The following is a 22,219-nucleotide window of genomic DNA, read 5'->3' on the forward strand; positions in this document are numbered from 1 at the left end:
GCACGAAATACATAAAGTATGGTTGAACCCCCCCCCCCCCCCCGAAAAAAAATTTCTGGCTACGCCCCTGCTTCTCAGGAAGCAGTGTCATGGCCGTATAATCTTTTTTTCGCACGCCGCAAACGTTTGTTCACGAAAGTACACGGCTGCTACTGTAAGCATGCCATATCAAAACAACAATCGTATGATTCGTAGTCCACGCCGCAGAACATCGATAGCGTGTATGGCTTCATTTCGGAGTGCATGTGGACCATTATTCATCTTTAACATGACAGAATGAGACTTACCTCGAGGTATACGTCCTATACACGGTGTAATCGCGACTTGGGAAATGCATTTTGCTTTGAGTTGGGCGTCGTTGTTATCGATCGTCTGCTCTTCACCGTTAACGTGATTGACGAGCCTTTCTCATTTTATCAAGTTCGCTTTTCGGAAGTGCCAGTCAAGCTTGAAAATCCTTTTGAAGCCGCACTGCAAGCGGTACATTGTGAGACGGCGCAAGTGCACCGCGAGAGCTCTGCACCTGCAAAGCGAGCGGCAACGCAGTGGAGAGAAGGGAAAACGCGCGCTGCTCACCACGGCCGGGCTAGACCGCACGCGAGCACGCGTGCGGTCTAGCCCGGCCGTGTGCTCACGCCCCAGTTTCTCTTTTTCTGCCAGAGATGGCACTGCCTGTCAAGAGCAGCAGCGCCGCTAAGCGTTGCTTGGGAAGCCTATACGGGTAACGGTTTGTCTGTATGGACTTTATATATATAAATACTTTCAGTAAATTTCCCCGTATACGGTGAAATTTACCGAAACTCTCTCTATATAAGTCCATGCATTTCAAAGCACTTTTGTATAGAAAAGTGCTTTGAAATGTATGACAACGTATTTCCCCACTGGTGGCGCGGTGTTGACATAGAAGTAACATGAAACAAGGAAGCTTTTTTTTTTTTCGAGCCTGGTGGCAGACACGTCACCGCCCCGTTACAAAGGGGACGCTCATAGCATCCATCCATCCATCCAGTACAAAAGCGGAGCCCTTGATATTCATTTAAAGGGACACTAAAGATAAAAACGACTTTTCTCGTATTAGGAAATTACTCCTTCACAATACCAAAAAAAAAAAAAACACCACGCTTGCCGGCGGAAGACGCTTGGTAAAGGCGAGAAAACGCGCAAAAAGAAAATGCCCGCGGTGACGCCACCTTGAAGTTCGCGCACCAGTTGCCATGACGTCATAAATTTTGACGGTGCCTACTGAGGCCGCGTAGTTCCTAATCGGTAAAGATGAAGTACATTGCCTTCTGGGGGAACCATGAGGGGACTTGACGTACCAAGTTTCAGAAAATTTCGTTGAGCCAATGTGGCCAAAATACGAAAAATCACTTTGAAATTCGTGACGCCACCATCGGACATTCCGCGGGAAATTTAAGTGAAACTTTTGACATTGGTTTTCTCTATTGATGGTGATGAAGTTGGCGGCTCTAGGGTTTTCAGAGTATAATTTGTCAGTGTAAACAGGGGCGTAGCCAGGGGGGGGGGGGGGGTACAACCCCCCCCCCCGGAAATTTTTCAGTTGTGCTTGCATATATACACACGCACACGTACAAACGCGCGCACGAACATACATAAAGTATGGTTGAACCCCCCTCCCCCCCCCCGAAAAAAATTTCTGGCTACGCCCCTGAGTGTAAACTAACTCGCCAGTCACTAGCATTTTCCCGCTAAATATATATAATAGTTCCAGAGCCTCAATTAACTTATCGTTACCATCCAGCCGATGGGAATGCCCCCCTTCCCAATTAATGTTCATCCTTCGGAGCGTTTTGGAAAGGTTAATTCTGTTTCGCAGAGAAAAAAAAATCTTACTCGCGACGTTCATTACAACTAATCACAATGAGGACTAAACGATCTCGCGAATGATGAGACTTGTGAAGGAGTAAGAACCGACATGTTATCACCTTATTATTTCTCGGATTACTTCTTGGGTGATGTTTTACTTACGTATTGAATAATTAAGAATACTTACGGATGAAATAACAAATGGCACTATAGGCCCGTGTTAGCAATATCGAATATTGTTTCAGCCTTTTTCTGATCGATCACAAAGGCACCTGTGACAGTTTTCAGGCCATGAAGTCACAGCATGCAGGCGAGGGTTCATTGGTCGTGACCCCTCTCGTGGACTGGCACAAGCGATACTCGCCTTCCGTGGGCCTTGAATGCGACTTGCACTGTACGTGGCCTGCTGCTGTCGTGTCGATGAGCGGAGGCCGATCTCTTCCATCGTCCCACATTGTGCACGGCGACCGGATCGTACGACAAAGGTTCGTAGTGGCGCACGAACCGGTTCAGCACTCGAACTGCACAAGCGATCGCAGCTGCGTATCGGTTACACGCCCAATCATAAGCATGCGCACCGGGGAACGGGGGTTAGGGGTGGCGGCCGCCCCTCCTAATCATCTAGGACGGGGGGGGGGGCAAGTCTGTATACCTTTATTCATTGGCACCTGTCGCTTCATTTTTTCAAAGTGCAGTGCTGTTGCGATGCAGGTCTTTGACGAGAATGGCGGCCGAGGACCCCTGATCTTGCATTCGCAGCCATGGAAGGTCCCAATACATGGAAACCAATACGCACTAGCTTCATCTTGACTTGTGATGAACAACACACATACACATGCCATTTGCAAGTTGATCGCCCAATTTCTGGATAAGAGGGCAGAGGTTGTGCGTTAGCAGCAGACCCGTGTGAAGGCCGCACCAAAAAAACTGGCAGCGGAAAATTTGGAAAAAATACTCTAAAACAGGCCGACCTCCTCCGCTTGGTTCAGGTCTTCGTTATCAGAGGATTACATTCGCAACACCCTATCTACGACCGATCAGATTTATACACTTTTATGCAAATTATTTAAATTCGCTCTGCGGGTCCCCATACGGACCTCCACTGAAAGGCTTATGCGTGCAGGCACCTCCAATATACTTGCTGGACTCACAGGAGACAATCCAGTATAGCATACTTTCTAACACCGTGACAGGCAGACACATTCTACAAACTCTTTTTATCACTCTGGCACCCATCACCAAGACTAAGTACACCATTCAACACCACGACCACGAGAACCTCTACATTCCCCCACTTCCCAGAAACATGCACCCAGTGCACCACAAAGCGCGCAGGAGGCAGGGCGCAAAGGCTCTCAAAAACAATTCTCTTCAAATGATGTACTCTATGGAAACCGAATCATTATGCCAGTGCCGATTATGGAAACCGGAATCATTGTGCAATATCACTCAACTCTCACGACCAGGTCGCTGCGGCCGCCTCCATTCCTGCCTCCTCTACGGAGGAGGCGGAAGAGGCGGCCATATCCCTGGCCCTCACAATCCCCAATTCATCTGTAATCGTAAGCGACTCCAAAACAGCCATACAGAACTTCGGAGCGGGTAGGGTCTCTAAGCCAGCCCTTTCCATGCTATGGGCCCATCCCCTCGACCAAATTGCAGCACTAATCTGGACTTCCGCGCATGCGGGCTTTGCAGGAAACGAGGCGGCTCATGCTGGTGCTTGAGGATTTACGGTCCGGGCGCAAGCATAAGATGTGTCCGAACTCGCTACGGAGAAGACGCCGTTTACAGCGCGGGATCGGCTTATCACATACGACGACATTTGAGCACACTTCCGACTAGAACGTTTAACCTTTCCGCCACTCACGCACGAATCCCCGCGCAGGTGTGGAGTTCTGTGGCGACAGCTGCAGACTCGCACCTTTTCCTCCCCTTACCTACTCCACCGAATTCATCCCTCCTGTTACCTTCTCCTTCTTGTAAGTTCAGCGCCGCTTCCCCAGCCGGCTTAAATCACATCATGTGGGGGTGCCCTAAGCACCCCCTTCTTCCTTAAACAATTAATCTCTAGTGAGGAGCAGTGGGAGGCTGCCTTGCGCAGCTCGAGGCCCGACCTTCAGGAGGCCATCCTGCAGTGAGCTGAAAGAGTAGAGGAGGCCTACTTCAAGTAGTTCCTCCCCCCACCCTTTATCCAGTTGCCCCCTTCAGGGATGAATAAAGTTCATTCATTCATTCCAACGAAAAATTTCGTGGTTCGTGAGTGCGTGGCGTGCGGTGGCGTCGGAATTGATAGTGAACAGCTTAAGTTATTGTAACAGGAAATTCCAACGACACGAATGGCATCGAAGATGACATGGACCTCGAACGTAGTTGCAAACCATGTGAAAGCGGCATCGGCAGCGAGAGCGAAGATGAATGACCAAGTGCGGGGCGCGCATTAATGAATGAATAAAACTATTATAAAAAATGACGTTTGCTTTTCTGTTGATTGGCGGGCATGGAAGACTACGGTGGATTTCATACTCGCAATCGAGTAAAAATTACAACTTGAGTATACTGCAGTACAGCTCCGCCCAGCGCAGCGCTGTTCCGGTTACTTTTGGGCATCCCCATGAAAATGGACGGGAGAAAAGCTATCATCGAAGGTCAGTTTTGTAAAGCAGCGCACGCATAATCCGGAAGATATTAGGGAGTTTCCGCATAGGGGCCCCAAAAGTTTGGGGCCCTTAAGCCCTTTGCGTGTATACTCGGTTTGGGTCAAGCAGGAGCTAAGAGTTTTCGAATAGGGTCTGCGGCGCTTTGGACACTCCCAGTATCCTATACGTCACCCAAGTCTTTGCAAGAGCCGTCGCTTCAGTGGGTGCCGTCACGTGTGTTTGACGCAAAGCTTTTGGGGCAGGCTTTGGGACTCCCGCTAAATTCGTAAAATAGCGTCCCCAACGCAAAACCCAAACGCTGTTCGGGTCTCGCGCATGCGCAGTGGCCTCGACGCTATTTCGCTGGGGACCCAAAATGATTGGGGCCCCTATTCGAAAACTCCCTGTTGGTTCAGTTCCCAGAGTCCTACTTCCTTAATTGCTTATACGCATCGATTAAAACCACACCTAGGTAATATCCTTTGTGCTTTCGTTGGCTTCATATTGACGGAGTGTGGTAGTAAGTACTGGAAATGGCAAAAGAGCGGTGCCGCCGCACACGAAGATGAACAATATAGAGAAGGAGCTTTACAACTGAGAACCCAGGCCTTCGGTTCCGCAATCTATTTTCGGAACATGGAGTGCGTGCCCAAGAGTGGCTCTCGTTTGACGCATGCGCTTCGGCGATGCAAATCTCTCGGGAGCTAAATCTAAAACGCTTTCTAATATTCGCAAATGAGCGTACTTACCGGCCTGCATGTCATGGCTGAGGAGCGCCAAAGCTGCCAGCAAGGAAGCAGCGAGACCCCTTGGCGACGGTCCCACCGGCATTTCTATCATGAGCATCCGTTAGGCATGATGACGGTGCGCCTTCGATAATGCTGATGACGATGATGAGACACTTTTCGTGGCGCGTACCCACCGAGGAGTATGAACCAAGAATTGGGCGGTAAAGGTATATGACAACGTTGCAAGGACAGAAATGTATCAAGTCAAGTCAAGTCAAGTTTATTAAATAGCTCAGTTGAGTTAGATGGTTAGCGTATTACAGCAGGAGGTCCCAAATTTTTCAGAGAAACTGACGGGGGGACCTCCTATGGCTACATGAATGGCGTAATTACATGAATGGGGTATATGAGTTAAAACAAAGTATGCAATGAACAAAAATACCCAAAGATGGAGCAGTCATGCAAGTTTGCGTTCCATCCATAAGATGGTAAAGATCCGAAAATGACGATATATGTAGAATCGATTTCCCCGAAATGAATTTGTGAGAAAGAAAAAGCCCGAAAAGGATCGTATAGGATGGGCGTAGAACGGGCGACTTGCTTCCTTTTAGCTTATTCATTTCGAGCGCGCAGCCAGACTCCTTCCTGCTTCTTATGGTTACGAAACTTCGCCTTCACGCTATGGGACAACTTCGTACGCTACCCAAAGCTGCCGCAACGCGGCGCCACTGTGCCAAAGAGGGCATCGTTCCCGTGCAGAAACGCTTGCGCGGTGCGACACCGCGCAAACGTTTCTTTTGTGCGCTTTCTGTGCATTGGCTGCGTTATTTTACATCGAAAGCTGTTATGAGATCACAACAGCCGATTTTAGTGCCGTAGTTGTCCGCCGCCGCCGCCGCCGCCGCCGCTACCGGTGCCCGTAACCGCTATCGCGCGAAATAAGAAAAATATTAAATAAGAAAAAAAATCTAGGATCGTATGGGATTTGAACCCTGGCCATTCGCGTGGCAGTCGAGTATTCTTCCTCTCAGCCACGCCGTTTTTTTTTATTTATTGCCTGGCTTGGACATTGTACAGAGCAATCATTGCACACACATAATACAATAAAAAAAGAACAAGCATTGCCATCAGTCCCATTTGGACTGATGTTGTCCTCTTAAAAATACTTAAGGGTGGCCAGAGGTTCAAACCTTGTCTCAGCCACGCCGGTTCTTTGTTTTTCTTCACTACCGGTTTATTAATGCCGCATATACATCAATAATAGACACCATTAACAGTAATACACAATACTACAAGAATGTCAAGGTAACAAAAAAACGGGTTTAAAATTCCTTAAAGAATGCCAATATTGACGGACAATAATGCCAAGGAAACTATAGGGGACGTTATTAGTAGTAAATGTAATGTAAATGTGAAGAAAGAAAAGTGGACGAAAAGATAGCTTGCCGCGGGCAGGGACCAAACCTGCGACTTTCGAATAACGCATCCGATGCTCTACCAACTGAGCTACCGCGGCGGCCATCCCCCCCGTCCACTTTATGGGATATATATGTGTATTTAAACGTGGGAGCGTTAGTCAGCGCCGCCAGTAGCCATGACGGCGAGTGTGGAACACTCTTTTTCCGCCTGTTGGCGTCACGTAGCACGTGAACTTATTACGAGATGGCAGCTGATCAATAATCCCTCGCATACTACCTGAAAGCATCAAGTCTGCCAGAACGAGACCCTCGCTATGCCAGGGGTACAACCATGGCCAGCCAGTCCGGAACAAAGTCTTGTTGTTGGAGCACATCTATGCACTCTAAGCCGCAAAGGTGCGAAATGGGAGTAAGTGCTGCATTTCGTCCCCGCAACAGGTAGTTAGTCCCCGGAGAGATTAACTGCAATACGAAGGTGCCGTGTGCAAAGCGAGGGAGGAACTGTTAGACCACGGGGAGCAACGTTTACTCCCATGGAACTTTCCGGCGCAGTGGCGGCCTCGAACGAATGGTCAGCATGCGCGTATTCAAAGAGTTCCCTAAAGAAATCAACTGTTAACAGTTTATTTAAGTGTAAACGGTCTTTTCAACTACGGCAACTGCGGCGGAAGTAAAGTAATATCGTTCATATGGTATAATAATAAATTGTGAAAAAGCTCCCACACAAAAAAATGTGCTCGCGCCCAAGCTGTATCAATCAGGGGCGTAGCCAAGGGGAGGGGGTTGGGGGGGTTCAAACCCTCCCCCGAAATTTTTCAGTTTTGCTTGCGTATATATACACGCACACATACAAACGCACGCACGAACATACACAAAGTATGGTTGAACCCCCCCCCCCCCCCCCCCCGAAAAAAATTTCTGGCTACGCCCCTGGTATCAATGCGCGGCGTGGTGTTCTCGTCGTATGCGCGGCAAGCTATATAGGACTCGGCGGTTTTGCGGTGTGTTGTGGATGTGTTCTCGTTTCGTGGTTGCGATTGCTATCACTTGTGGTGGACTGAATCATCGCGCTGTGGTAAACGTGATCTGCTACTGGATTGAAGTGCTACGCTATCGAAATGCTACGCGCTGACTGGGGCATCGCCTGAGAGGTGAGTGTAAACAAGGCTGCCATCACTCCGCGTGATTTTACCTGTGTGCAGTTGATACGTAACGGTCACCGCTTGTTTAACATTCACGTTCTGCGTGAACAAAACACGCATTATTGATGAGCTCGCGCTACACAGCGTCGTGAGTGCTGCTTCGCCTGCTATAGAATTACAAGCGTGATGGTTGGGCCATCGAAACATGGTAACTTCGGTGAAGGCTCAACATTAGCTGTAGCAAGTACAGCTGTTCAAAAATAGTTTTGTTTTCAGTGCTGCCCAAATAAACGTTGTTTATCAGAACTTTTCGCGACTTTTTAAAAGAATATTTACGTAAACTTTTTAAAAGAACATTTACGTAAACTTTTTAAAAGAACATTTACGTAAACAGTATCTTCTATTGCAAGGTAAACAAGTCATTTGGGAAGATTGGCTGTTAAAATAGTATGTCTAGCTAAAGGCTTAGCACCGCTAACACAGGCAGTCGGCGACGGCATCGGCGATTTCACTCGTTTGTAGCGATGCTAGGAATCATTTAATTTTTCTATCCCTCAAATGAAGAGCAAGCTTTATTGATAAATAAGTGGGCTCAGCGTGTCGCTGTGAAAGCGTGAAACGTTAAACTCGAGGACGGGTTTTTTGAACTTCCTAACACATTCTAAACTGTTCCATTGCACTATGTCAGGTTCTGTGAAAGAGCAGTTTTCGTCTAATTTTTACGCATGCAGCATTTCTAACAGACGCCTTGTGACGTAACTGCAAGTGCACGAACAGTTCTCCCGGAAATATTAATGCTTCTGCAATTACTCTTTCAGGAAATCGATGAATGAGAGCGTTGCGCCTCCTGAGAAACGTCTTCAACGTCGTGCAGCTACGAACACGCTCTCAGCAGCTGTCGATGGTGCTGTTGCACTTCCTGACGTCGGCTGGACAGCATCTATTCGGATAAAACATTGCATTTTTCATTGTCTCGCCTATAATGCAGGGAAGCCATCCTATCTTCTGTATTCAACAAAGTTGTTCAATTCATGTGTACGCACGATGCTGCAGAATTGACACGAGTCGTTGAATAAACTTGGTTGCATCTTTAGACGTTTTCGTTTTTTTTTTGTCATTAAACAGACAATTTCGCTGAACAATATAACCAACCGTGTTGTCTACAGTGAGAAGCGAGCAAGCTTGGCACAGCGACGGGAGCATGAGAACGTTATATACATACATTCATCAAGCGCCCAAATTCGCTCGATACACGCGCGCAGAAAAACCAATCCAACGCATTTTACATTTTCATTAACGTCATCACCGAATGCTTGCTTGCGAAACACTGAAGGCTGACGTCTAATATAAGGAATCTTGCTACTGTGACTAACATGGCAGGACGTGCAGCTTCGAGACGGTACCAGTACACATATAGCCCCGGTAATATTCACTCCGCTACGTACTGGCGTGTGGTATAGTGGTTAGCGTACGCGACTGCTGATTCAATGGTCACGAGTTCGAATCCTGTGTCTTTGTTGTGAATTTCCTGTAGTTTACTTCTGAATTTATTTCTGCGTATTAATTGTACATGTCGTCAAATGCATGTATCAACCTTCAAATTCTCGATAATTCAACCAGAAACTGTAATAAATTGATTTTTTTTATAGAGAAGGGGCAACTGTTACTCCCATCAGGGGTAACAGTTCGTCCCTCCGCAGCTACCATGCAAAAAGAGGAATATATCAGTTACACCCTAAAAGGGGTAGCTTTTACACGCCGACATTTCGTCCCTCAAAACAACTGAGGACTAACAGTTCGTCCCCTGACAGTTACTCCCTAAAGGACGAATCGTTCATCCTTTAGGGAGTAATGGTTGTGGCAGTGCAGTTACCCCCCAAAAGGACGAACCACAAACCCCTTTTCGTCCTTTGCGGCTTAGAGTGTGTATTGATTGCGAAAAAGCACACGTGCAGGTCGCCTGTCAGGGTCGCAGTTAAATCCGGCCATTCTCGCCCGCCATAAGTAGTGGAGGCCAAGAAGCATAATTAGGTGAAAAGGCATCCCATCCTCGTTTTCTATCTACAAAGACCTGAATCCAAGTGGATAAAAAGGAAACTCTTTCTTCAGCGTTCTCTGTAAAACATCCAAGAAGTACACCCCTTCCAAACAGTGCAAAAATACGTGATCTATTGTCTCCTGCTTTCTACAGATAAAACAATGAGAACCCCACGGTATGTAACAACCCCGTTCTTCCAAGAAGGTCCGCACTGATAAAGTACCCGAATGTAATTTAAAAGAGAGAGTTTTCGCCCCTGAATGAATCTGCATTTTCTTCACTTCATTTGAGCACATCGTTTCCTTCGCCTCTACTGTTTATTGACCTATACAATGGCACTGGAATAATGGTATCACATATTTATTTATGTAATTTCTCTCCAATGACTGTAAAGAGATATTCATTTATGAACCTCACTGACCGGAAATGGATGCTGACCAAAACTTACTTAAAAAATGTTGCAGTGGCTTAGCTCGGCTATGCCAGAATACACGTAGCGTTAGCAAAGGTTCAGCTGATTATTAGCTTTCCAGATTGTCTAGAATTATTAGCCTTCTTCTGTTCATTCTTTGTACGCTGAACCGCTAATTGCCAGGCAACTACTTCGGGATCCGATGAGATAAGCTTCTCGGCTCTTCTGCGCCGTCGAGCAGCATTTGCGCTCTCCTTCTCCATGGCGTTGTCCGCCTGCAAACGCCAGTCAGAGGCGCTATCAAGCGGCCCCAGCGCAGTGTCAGACGGCGACTGCACAGCGAAGGCGAATAGCTGCGCTCGCGCCGGCGCCACTGTGTCTATGGCTACGACGTCACTCCTCTCGAATGCGGCGCAGACCAGTAGCGGCGAGCCGCGCGCGGCGGGGGCGGAGTCTGCGCGCGCGCCGGCGCCAGCGTGTCTACCGCGTCTACGACGCCACTCCTCCCGCCCCGCCACGGTGGTCTAGTGGTTATGGCGCTCGAACGGTACATCTAGGTACTTTGCTGGACTTCTAAACCACGGAATGTTGGCAAAAGCATCTGGGACTGGTGACCATTCACCATGCCATAGCCCCAGACACTTCCCCCAGTTCACTCGACTCGAGGTAATTTGGCCAAATTTCCTAACAACGTCAATTGTCTCTTTTACACTTTCTTGCGATGTACAAGATACTGCTACGTCATCGGCATTCGCCGAAACCTTCACTTCGGCTTCCAGTAGTAAATGAGCCACGCTGGTGTTTGAAACTCCTTCGCAAAAAGACCCTTTACAGGCGTTATGTCGGGCAAGGAATCGCCTTAACGTATGTAATATATAGGGTGGTAGAAGAGTAAAATAACAACCAGCCTCCAGGCGTCACACAATGCGAATTGCGCAACGAGTGGGTCGTTGAGTGCTTCCAATCCATTACAAAGGACTCGGCCATAATTCTTCATCGTCATCAGCCACAGCACGAAGTGCATATAATGCCTTACAGATGTGTAGTGGGTACCACGGTTCTCCGCAGAATGACGAAAAATGGCATAGCGGGTGCGTCCCTACTTCATGAAGATTACGATCATTTATAGCGTAGTGGGTACCTTGCATGTGTACTTGTGCTAGTTCCAGCTTTTGCTGTGACTGTGCTGCGTGTTCCGCGTAGGCCTGGCGAGTTTTTGAGACAGCTGAAGTGTGGGTATGGGACGACGATGCCGAACACGTGCTCCAATAGGGGATGGATGTATGGTTAAGGCTGTACCTTTTAGATCGAGCGGCGGCTCGCGCCACCTAGCCATAATACAGAGTGAGGTTAACTATAGCACTATGTATACGTGAAGGAATTTTCACTCGTGCCTTGATTGTAGCCACCAATCGATAACCTTCTGTTTATTTCTGCCCGCTTATAGTCTATTTTGTACATCGCCATCTGTCGACAATCCCATGAGCTCAATCCGCCATATTTTGTTGGGCGCGAAAACGAAACCAATCGCATATCGCAGCCTTTCGGGTGCTAGGTATTGGTTTTTTATCTTCGTTCTGCGATGACTTCCCAATGCTTCGGGCGCTGTTCAGGCAACGAGGGAGCCCTGAAAATGCCGGGAAGAAGGTAACAACTATTTATAATCGAATGTATCAGCTGCCTGAACGAAGACAAAGAAATCACAGCATATCCACGGAGTGAATGATGATGAGTGGGCGAAGCTGCGGAGGTTCATCGGTAAACCGTGAATCTTCCGTGAATTCTGCCCAGTACATCATCACCGACGTGAGATCGGGCGCGTTTATACTAAAGGTTCGATGAGTTATGACGACTTGCAGCTCACTTTAATTTTACATGTACGCTGTGAATTTTCATTGTTTAGAAAACCATTGCTTTAGAAAACATCTGGCGTCTTTCGTTAAGCAGCTGGCGTCTTTTCGTTTTGCTTTTACAAAACATCTGGCGTTCTTTCGTTTTGCTTTTACAAAACATCTGGCGTCTTTCATTGGTTTATTTCATCAATCAACGGCGTTTTGAACAAAATTTTTATTGTTTAATCACGCACAGGAGAAATCTCACCAGGCACTACCTTGGAGGTAAACAATGGCTGCTAATGGGAATGAGAGACAGAAGAAGTCGGCTTTTAGCTAACACTTACACTTCTACTTCTACTAACGTTTCCTACTGGAACATGCCAATGGCTGCTAATGGGGAATGAGAGACAGAAGAATTCGGCTTTTAGTTAACGCGCACGCTGCGAATTTTTTATTGTTCAACAACGCACAGGAAAAATCTCCCACCGGCACCACCTTGGAGGTCAAAGCGTAAGACTGGTTACGCACTACGACTACTACGACTACGACTACGAGGGACGAACGGGTGCCGCCTTAAGGAGCTTCGCCCCTAAAGAATGTACCGACGCGAACTTGTTTCGTCGACAAGATCGGCACTGTGCTCTGGTTCGGAAATGATAGGCGCGCGCAAAAGCGCTCTTGAACCTCAGTTCTTATTTTTCTGTGCAACTACATAAGCTATACTTGCAAAACAATATATTACTTGGGCTGTTAAACAAATGTTTTCTTATTTTTGTATCTCGTGATGTGAATTGATAACGTCAGGAAACATCGAATACACCAACCCAACAGTTTTCAAGCATATACGTCCACCATAGCACTGTTTGGCACCAAAATGGCGGCACCGAAACCCATCCGTAAAATTGTCTATAGGCTTCCCGACCTCGGCGAGAGGGCGCTGTATAGCGCGCGCGTTTCACCGCCTTTCTGGCGAAAACCGGTCTCTTCCCACGAAACAAAAAAAAACATCTAAAGGGCGTCTCGAAACGGCTACAAACGGCTATAGACGTCTTGGTTTACGAGAAGACCTAAAATAGACATATTCTTTAATATAACATTTGCGCCTCAAATGTGCTTGCATACTGCTTATTGGCATTTTCAATAGCTACGGCATATCCAGAGTCTATTTTGCCAAGCAAGTCCATAACGTCACCTCGAGACACTTTTTAGACATTTTGTGTGAAAGTGCAAGTACACTACGACTACCTCAATGATTCTTCGAATGTTTTGTCAAGAAGGGCCAATATGCCAAAACGGCATGTCAAAAGAGCGGTGACCGTCGGTTTTACTCAAACAAATGACGCAGACAACAAAACCTCCAAAATAAATGGTTTCACACCTTAGCGCGATGTATACCTTAGATATATTACTATCAACAGATAACGATGCCTCTAGCAGCACGCTCGCACAGCAGCGACTGACAACAGGAGCAAAAAATGTTGCAGTGGCTTAGTTTGGCTGCGTGCGCGTGCAGGGCTGGCGGGTGCGCTGTTACTGTCTCGCTGCTCGTGATGGGGATGCCAATGACGCCTGCAATGCACAGAGTGGCGTGCGTAGCACTCGAGCACTGGCAGTTTCTGTGGCAGTATGTAACGAATGTTCCAATGCGGATAGCCAGAAATTCAAACACAGTTCGCGTTGCCTGAACAGAAAGCTGCGCTCAGAATTCGCATGAGGGAGTACAGTGATCATAGGTGACTTTACCAGCAGAATTCGCGCTGTTGAATGTCATGGTCATTAAAACATTGCTTTTAGGGCGAACGCCTTAGATGCCTCATGAAACGCGCGAATTGACTGGAGTCCCGAGGCTTCGGCGCCAACACGAGTGAGGCAAAAAATCCTGTGATGACGTCACCAGGACGTCGTAGATTGCTCAAATTTGTGACGTGTCAACGACGTCATGCTGACGTCGGATTACGTTACGTCATCTGTTATTGTCATCACATGACATATCGGCGCTTTTCACAGCCTCCGTGATTGCCCGCCGATCACGGAGGCAATGCAAGACCTGGGAACGAGCAGAAAAAGCTTGCAACGCCTCCGATCTTGGAGGCAGTAAAAATCATGTGATCACTTCAGTAGGACATCATAGATAGCTAAACTTTGTCACGTGACAATGACGTCATGTTGACGTCAGCTTACGTTACGTAACCTGATAACGCTATCACATGACATCGGCGCTTTGCACAGCCTCCGTGATGGGTGGGCCAATCACGAAGGCAGTGCAAATAGGCGAAGTCATATGATGACGTCATCGCGTGAAGTCACGTTATTCGATGTCATCATGACGTCACAAGCTTTGGTGGTATGGTGACGTCATTACTTGATTTTTGACATCCCTCGTGTTGACGCCTCCGACGCGGGACGCCGACCCCCGCGGACGCCGGCGGTCAATTTTCGCGTTTGCTGAGGCATCTAAGGTTTTCGCCAGAGCAGGTGCAGGTCCCCTAGAAGGCGAGTGTTAGATGAAAACACTACTTCGTACTGCTAGTCTGTGATAGCGGACATCCTGTTGGTTTACTTTAGAAAATCATTTTTCTGCTCAATTTCACGCTCTATACTTCCTATAATCACGAAATTAGAGCTTCCTGCACGAGCACAGACATCGCGCACATACGTGAATCAACAAAAAGCGAAGGCACATTCGCTTAGCAGAGAGGCGCGGAATAATTTACCTGCGCGAATTAAGCGTAAAACTGGTAGCATGTGCACACGCGGCAACACACTGCGGTAAATGACACCAGGCTGACAGTCACAGACGCGCAGACCACATAACGTGACATAACGTGCAACACATGTAAACGCCGCAGCTGACGCGCGGAGGCACTATCCCGCGATATCGAAATAAATCTTCCCCTCGCAACATCACGGTAACATTCCAAGCTCGTGCTCAGAACGCGCGATAAATTACGTAAACGCAACACATCAGGCTTGACACTTATAGCGTGATCGCTGCAAAATTTTAATGTGCCCAAGCGTTCGAAACGCGAACCATAAAACTCCTTTTTTCAGCGTGGCAAAATGATTTATAATGTTTGTGCGCCTGAAAGGGCCCCATTGCACAACGAATAATAAGCTTGTGTTAATGGTACGCTGTTTACAATACCAGCAATATTCAAGCGAAATACTCAAGTACGTATCTCGCATAACACGGAGCAGTAGGGTCGGGGTCCAATTTGCTGCGTCTGATGTTTCTAATCCAAAGGCGTTGTCGCTTTTGGATTAAACAACAGCCCATCACACGCAACAACAGCCCATAGCACACAACAAATTCAAGCGTGAATGCAAGGAGCAGTCGCCATGAATACGCGCGCGAGACCATACGCGGCTTCGCACAGGCGCTTCGCAACCTACGACCTACGCACGCTACTCAGCAGTCTGCGGCGCGCCAGCGCTCGCGGCTCCGCGCTGCCGCTCTGAGGTCGCTATAGCGTTAATGTAATCAAAACTTCTAATGTAATCATTACTGATTCTCGCAAAGCCTGCGCCCGCTACCTGGCAGGGGAAATTTCACCCCTTGCCTACGAAATTCTGCATGCGAGCACAAGGTTCGCCGAACCCACCCCAAAACGCTTGGTATGGACCCCAGGCCATCAGGGACTTCGAGGGAACGAGGCCGCAGACGCGGCTGCCCGAGCGCTCATTCCCCGGGTACCTCATTTGAACCCTATGGACTGGAACCCACAACCGCCGCTGCTCAGGTACAAAGAAACTGTAGAGCACTATCGCTTCCAGCATTGCCGGTATCCACCCCCCGCCAAACGTCTGGATAAGGCGGGAGAAAGAATCCTACGCCGACTTCAAACGAACACATTACTATGCCCGGCCATATTACAATACTTCGATCCAGCAGTCACTGGCAGGTGCAAGCACTGTGGGGAGACAGCCGATGTCTACCACATGGTATGGGCCTGCCAGCTGAACACACCCATTCCCCCCCTCCCCAACCCTACGCGAGAGGACTGGGAGGCGACGCTGCTTAGCTGCTCTGACCTGGGGGCCCAACAAGCCCTCATTGCGCGAGCAATAGCAGCGGTGTCGTCCAATGACGTCCCGGACTGAGGATGTCACCTAGTCTGTAGGGCCCTTTCAGGGGCTCATACACTCTCTTTTATAATAAAGTTTTTCACCACCACCACCACTATAGTACCACCACTGCCGCCCGCCGCCGCCGGCGAGGAGAGAGGGTTTACGTCACGAGAAGAAGGCGGCGCTGGGGCGGGGCGCGGAGAGCGGCGAGATGAAACAATCGCCACTCTCCCGAAGGGTACATATAGCTCATCTTGCGGCGCGCGCTACGGGAAAAACCAAGCAAGCGCAACCCGTCCGAGCTACCGAAGATTTCCCCTCCCTCCGCTGGGGCGGCGGACGGCGCTGCGCAAACTTGAGCGTGACTTCGGTCAGAAATGTTACACCCATCCCCTCCCCCCTTTTCCAAAGACATAAGGCCAAAACGTCTTCTGTGATGCACGAGCTCGAACATTACTCGGTCGTTGTATTCGCGTGACGCGTCAAATTCCTTCCATTATGCAACGTGTTAGGTTGCATGCCACACAGATTGTAAACTCGGCTAGCTGGCAAATTGCTCATAGAAGGCCCCAACTTCACGTTTATTGGTTTGCACTACTGCATGTAGTTTTCCTTAAGTGCTAGAGACAACGCCAAAGCACTCGCACACCTCACTACATCAATAGCCATCCAGCATACACGTGTTTACTTTTAGCATGTGGGACACCGCCACTTAAGACAGATTTTTCCTGTCTTCTGGTACCATTCTTTTTTTTCTTCTTTGGAACAGTTCTCATCACACGCTACGCTTCACTCGGACACATCGTTTATTACACAACACGCGTTATTGCAAAACACAGCGATGTACATGCTACAATAAATAAAACAATGAAACGGGAGCGACCAGCGCACAACATGACTGCACACTGCTGCATCCTTCAAGTACCTTTTTTTTTTTTTGATCACAGTCGACTACAGCACTTTTGCTGCTGGAATTCTGCTTTGGTCAATTTGCTTGTCGGCAGCCAGTGGCTTAAGGGCCACTGCTGAATTTGCCGTCAGCCGCTGACGTAGGAAGCCACGTCAACCTACAGTAAACACTCATTCCGAGATCTTCCCCTCCTATGCAGTGCTTTTCTATGACATACTTTCCATGGGAAGGATCAAACGGCACCCACTCATCACAGGATTCGTCACCCTGTTCACTGCCATCATTTTCGTTGGGCACACTGGAATTATCAGAAGTGCAGCATGTACTGCTGCTTCCTGGACGCGACACTTGTGCCTTGTAAGGAACAACTGCTAGCTCAAGTTCGCCAGTTCCAGTCCCACATTCCTGACCAATGGCAACAGTACGCCTCGAAGTGTCCCACTGGTCCTTCGATGCAAAGTCAGCATTGCAGCCAGTAGTGTGGTCAGATTCACTACCCGCACCTACTTCTGCAGCACATTCAAGAGTCTGCTCCTTAGTACTTTGGGGCGAGGAGTGTCTAGTACTCGCGGTCCTAAAAGCATTTTCAGGCAAAACTTCACCAGGATTGAGCAACGATGCTGAGCGCCGCCTGCAATCCCACCGGCTCCTTATGGCAAAAGAAGGCTTGGCAATTCCACACTCACCAGATGATGCACAAGTGGGGCTAGTGGCGCCAGTAGAATTACTTGAAGCACGATTCTGATATTCATTTATCAATCCTGCGCTCCAAGACTCGCTTGTCAAAGGCAAGCAAAGTGGCCCAGGTAAAGGAGGACTGGTCAATACACTAGATGGAAGCGACAGGCATGAATCGGAGCCGTCAACTGTACCATCGATTTGGTCAACACGCAACTTGCAATTCTCCGGTGGCACATAATGAGTGACACTAATGCCAAGGTCTGCTGGGAAAAGATTGGTCTCTTGGACAACTTCTTGCTTCACCATTAACTTTGTGGTGCCTCCTGCTGCTGAAAAACTACTTGTGCTGGACAAACACTCAGCTGTTGGTTTCATACTGCTTGCTACTGTAAATGGTTTCTTCGCAACAGTCGATTCTGGTGTGCAAAGCTCCTTTTCTAAGGTTGCGACCGTTCCACCATTTAGCGATGCTGTAGAGGCTGGCTTTGAGATGTCTGGTGTCGATGCTGACATAACGTCGCTGAAGGGCCTTAGCTGGCCTGTTGAATCTGTGCTGCTTGGCACGGATGTTGTTCCAGCAAAAACAGATATTGACTGGTCCATTAGCTCTGAGAAACGGTGAGACAAAGGACCCATTTCTCTGCCAAATAGGTGCTTAGAATTATGCGCAATATTTGAACTGCTGCCTATCGCACTTGCTGTGGCTGCACAGTTCGAGTAGCTTGACGACACTGAACTGGGTTCCCCTGTTGAATCACTGGAAACTGCAGGATGGATGTCAGTTCGAGAAATGTCCGATATTCGGTTTGCTTTTCGCTCAAGCATAGAGTTTGACTGTTTTTTCACTTTTGAACTGCTGCCTGTTGCTGAAATCCTGTTGTCAACTGTATATTTAGACTTTTTCTTGTGCATCAAACCACCGTTCTTTGTTGGAGCTGTTTTTGCACAGTGTCTGGCACCTGGCGTTGTTGCTGGGTTCAAAGCAGCACTACTCGCTTGTAAATCTGTTGCACTAGTTTCTGTAAATACTGCATTGCTTGCTGCATCTGAGCTGTTCTCTGCTGTTGCAACTATTTCTGTAGCTTTTACGAGTGAATGTTTGGCTGGTTTTAAACCTATTTTTCTGCAGACTCCATATTTTGGCTTAAATTTGCCATCTACTCTGGCTCTACCCATGAATTTAGACTTGGCTGCCTCAATGAGATTACCACTGCCTCCTGGGGCACCTGCTTTGATGCCAACATTGGGTTGTTTTGAATGGACGCTGTGACCTTTCATTTTTGGGTTGGTTTGTGTTGGAACACATACTGAAGGCACAGCCTTATCACAAAGGCCCACAAGGCGGTTCTTATTGGACACAAAGTCAGCCTTCTCAAAATGCTGAAAGCACACACGGGGACTTCGTGGTCTGTTGACCTCCGGGTCGATGGGTACATTGTTCAGCCAAGCAGAGCGCAGTGCCGTACTGCCTTTTTCACAAGGTAGCGCGAACAGCCAGAGACCAACGAAGCACTTGTCCGTGCTTGAGGGGCATCCCTGAACACTGCACTTGTAAGGGCTGTCTTGTCCTTTTACCCTGCAGAAAGAACAAGTTCAGATGATTGGTTGAGTCAGTGTGGTTGACTGGGACATGTACTGCGTAGAACTGCACATGACACAAGGACACACAATCAACAAACGTCGTCCTCATCTTTTAAACCTTAATCTGTTTGCAACAAAATTAGGGGACCCTTAAGCTTCGCCTTTAAGAGTTGAACGCGATAGCGAAATCCGGCCCTTAGTGCGCACTTCAACCACTAAGTGCATGCTTATTAATGTGCATTGTTACACACACACACGCACACAGACACACACACGCGCGCGAATGGTACAGGTTTTTTACCTAAAGCAAGAGTCGCATGGTCTCCAAGATATACACCGTGCGCTCGCCATCTCGGAGGCCATGAAGAGCCTCACAATGCCTCGCAGATGGCAGCACATTATCTAGAAGTTGCTGTTTGCTTGATCAACGCCTCCGCAAGCCGGCGTTAGCTTGATATGTTTTCCGCTAGATGGACATAGTTGTCCATTTTTGTTTGAAAGTTCGTGTGTGTTTTCAGCGGCGATGGCTGCACTATCCCGGCCTTTTTCGACGTAGTTTGATGGCCTCCCAAATGCGCCTACAAATCGCCAAATGGGCTCGTTTTCGTCGTGACACCTGCCGAAGAAAGTGCATTAGGGGACTCCTTCCACTACATGGCATTTATGTAGTGTTTTTTTCCGAAGCAGCTGCAAGTAACATCGTGGCTTTGTGGTAGGACACCTGCTTGCCACGCGAACGGCCCGGGTTCTATCCTCAATGAAACCGAAGATTTTATTTTATTTGCTTCTTGGTTTTTCGGTCACGGACGATTTTTCGCTCACAACCAACGGTGCCGACGCTGACGGCGGAATTTCTGCGACACGTGCTCTCTAACGCTATCGCGTTAAAAGGCAGTGCTTGCAATCACAACACTGAGCATCACATGGAGAACTGATGGAGAGTTGCATACAACAATCTCTACAATGCAACGCAACAAGTGATCACTTAGTAGGATCTAGAAATCAATTGAGTACTTAAATGAGAAGAAGTTCCAATAAGGTGTGAAGTCATTAAGAAAAGCCATGAGGCAGTGGGATGTAACACAATACATAAAAAAGTTCAACCCTCTACACAGGCTTAATCACTGTACCACAAGCTGAAAAGATTTAACTGCAGTGGCCTCTTATTCACAAATGTACTTCTCAGTTTTTGTAACAAGATATATTAGTCAAAGCTAACATATACTTTTCTTCACTTGCATTCTGGGCAACAAGGACTGCAGCTTTCGTTTACAATAGTTCGCATACTATTTTAAAGTGCTCTATTGTTCCAGTTTCAGTGTATTATACGTGTTTAAATTTTTGCTAGCTTGGCTAACCTAATTAATACAATCATTTTTCCATTGCAAAATTGTACTGGCTACTGAGTTTACAATATCGTATTGTATGAAATAGGCCAAGATTATGCTTCTAAAAAAGGGCACAATGTGTGTGCTAAGGAGGAACTTTAAATTATATGTGGACTGTACTTTCTCTTTAGTAAGCATGCAAGTTCACTGAGGTTTTTCGCTTGCGGTAGTTCCGCATACATGTAGTCAAAGAAGGAAGTCCATAGTCAATATGAAGGAAGATGAGAGCATTGCGTATCTCTAGAGAGCCGATTACCAGATTATCATTCCAAGTAATGTACTTGCAAAAGAAAACTCACAGCTAGTCTACAGGCTCCGAGAGACAATAGATTACAAGAAGCCTGCTTCTATACTCTCATTACAAAGCCCACATGCTGTACTTTGCTCGCATCTACATAATGATGGACTGGTAATACTCATGCTTGACAACCATGGGAATTGTCAAGCTGTTTTTTCCAATACAAAATATGAGCCTTTCCATGGCACACGAATGGCACACCTGCGTACTCAAAGTATGCAGGCAGTTAAGTGTTATAGACGTTTTCATTTTCACAAGCAAAGGACTAAAAAGACAATTATGCTTGCCCACTTCATCAGCTGATATGCCATCCTGTAAACAATTCATAAAGTTTCTGCAGGCTACACAAGAAGGAAATGGGAATGAGGGGGCGAATAGCACACAATCATGTGTACCATGGGCCCACACCTTTCATGAGACACGTGCCTCATTACTACTGACGTTTACTGTTTTATGCAGTGCACAAGCAGCAGCAAGCATCGAATCACAGAGATTGAAAAGCAACACAATATTTTTTCATCTTATAGACTCTCCAACTTCGCAATTGCTGGTTTGCTCTGCATAAAAATTTTGTCAGGATATATTTGTTTGAAGTGAATAACAGATTTACTTGTGGTGCAATCCCAAAAGGTAATTACAAGCTGAGTGTGATGCATCATGTCAATAGGACACTACCAGCTAGCACAGAGTATCGGTAATGATGCTAGGAAAATGCACATTTTCTCCTTTACTATCTAAAGTGTCATACTGACTGCATCACTATTTGCTACCTTTGATGTACTGCACATGACAAGCGACGTGGACAAAACAGCATGCGCCTCAGTTCCTGTGAGACGGCTGCAAGCTTCACTCTCGAACATACTGAATGCTTTGCAAAAAACGCCAGGCCTGCGCAGAAAGCGCAGCACAGTCACAGCGAAAGCTGGAAGAGCGGCATTTCTAGAGCCCGTTGTATACTCTCTTGGGGCTACTAATACAAGTACACTAGCAAGGTACCCACTACGCCACAAATCACAATATCTGTGAAGTTTAGAAGCACCTACAACGCCATTATTCATCATTGTGCGCAGAAGCGAGGTTCCAGCTACACATCTGTAAGGCATTATGTGCACTTTGTTGACGTGACGACTGTTGACGATGAATTGTGGCTCAGCCCTTTGTAATGGGCTGGAAGCTTTAAACGGCTCACCAGTTACGTAATTCACATTGTGTGACGCCCAGTCACTATTTCACTTTCCCACCATGCAATATAAC

At 47.5% G+C, this 22,219-nt stretch overlaps 2 protein-coding genes across 3 annotated transcripts in view; both read right to left on the reverse strand.

The window, feature by feature from the left end:
* LOC119397364 (disintegrin and metalloproteinase domain-containing protein 10-like) overlaps positions 1-5,297 on the reverse strand; it is an 82,137-nt gene extending 76,840 nt beyond the window's left edge. The window contains exons 1-2 of the mRNA XM_049416540.1: positions 5,216-5,297; positions 2,192-2,348 (exon numbers count right to left, since the gene is read on the reverse strand). Coding sequence (XP_049272497.1) covers positions 2,192-2,348; positions 5,216-5,297 — 239 coding nt within the window. The remainder of the gene's footprint in view (positions 1-2,191; positions 2,349-5,215) is intronic.
* LOC119395911 (uncharacterized) overlaps positions 1-22,219 on the reverse strand; it is a 595,703-nt gene that overhangs the window by 569,292 nt on the left and 4,192 nt on the right. Inside the window, exon 3 of one of the 2 annotated variants that reach the window (XR_007416533.1) lies at positions 16,974-19,274. Coding sequence is in view for 1 of the 2 variants with exons in the window: in XM_037662927.2 (XP_037518855.1) it covers positions 17,120-19,274 (2,155 nt within the window). In the remaining variant the exon portion in view is untranslated. Of the gene's footprint in view, positions 1-16,900; positions 19,275-22,219 lie in introns of those variants that run through there. The other variant, XM_037662927.2, reaches the window with a different exon arrangement.

This window comes from Rhipicephalus sanguineus, chromosome 6 (assembly GCF_013339695.2).
Source record: "Rhipicephalus sanguineus isolate Rsan-2018 chromosome 6, BIME_Rsan_1.4, whole genome shotgun sequence".
NCBI classification, from domain to species: Eukaryota; Metazoa; Arthropoda; class Arachnida; order Ixodida; family Ixodidae; genus Rhipicephalus; species Rhipicephalus sanguineus.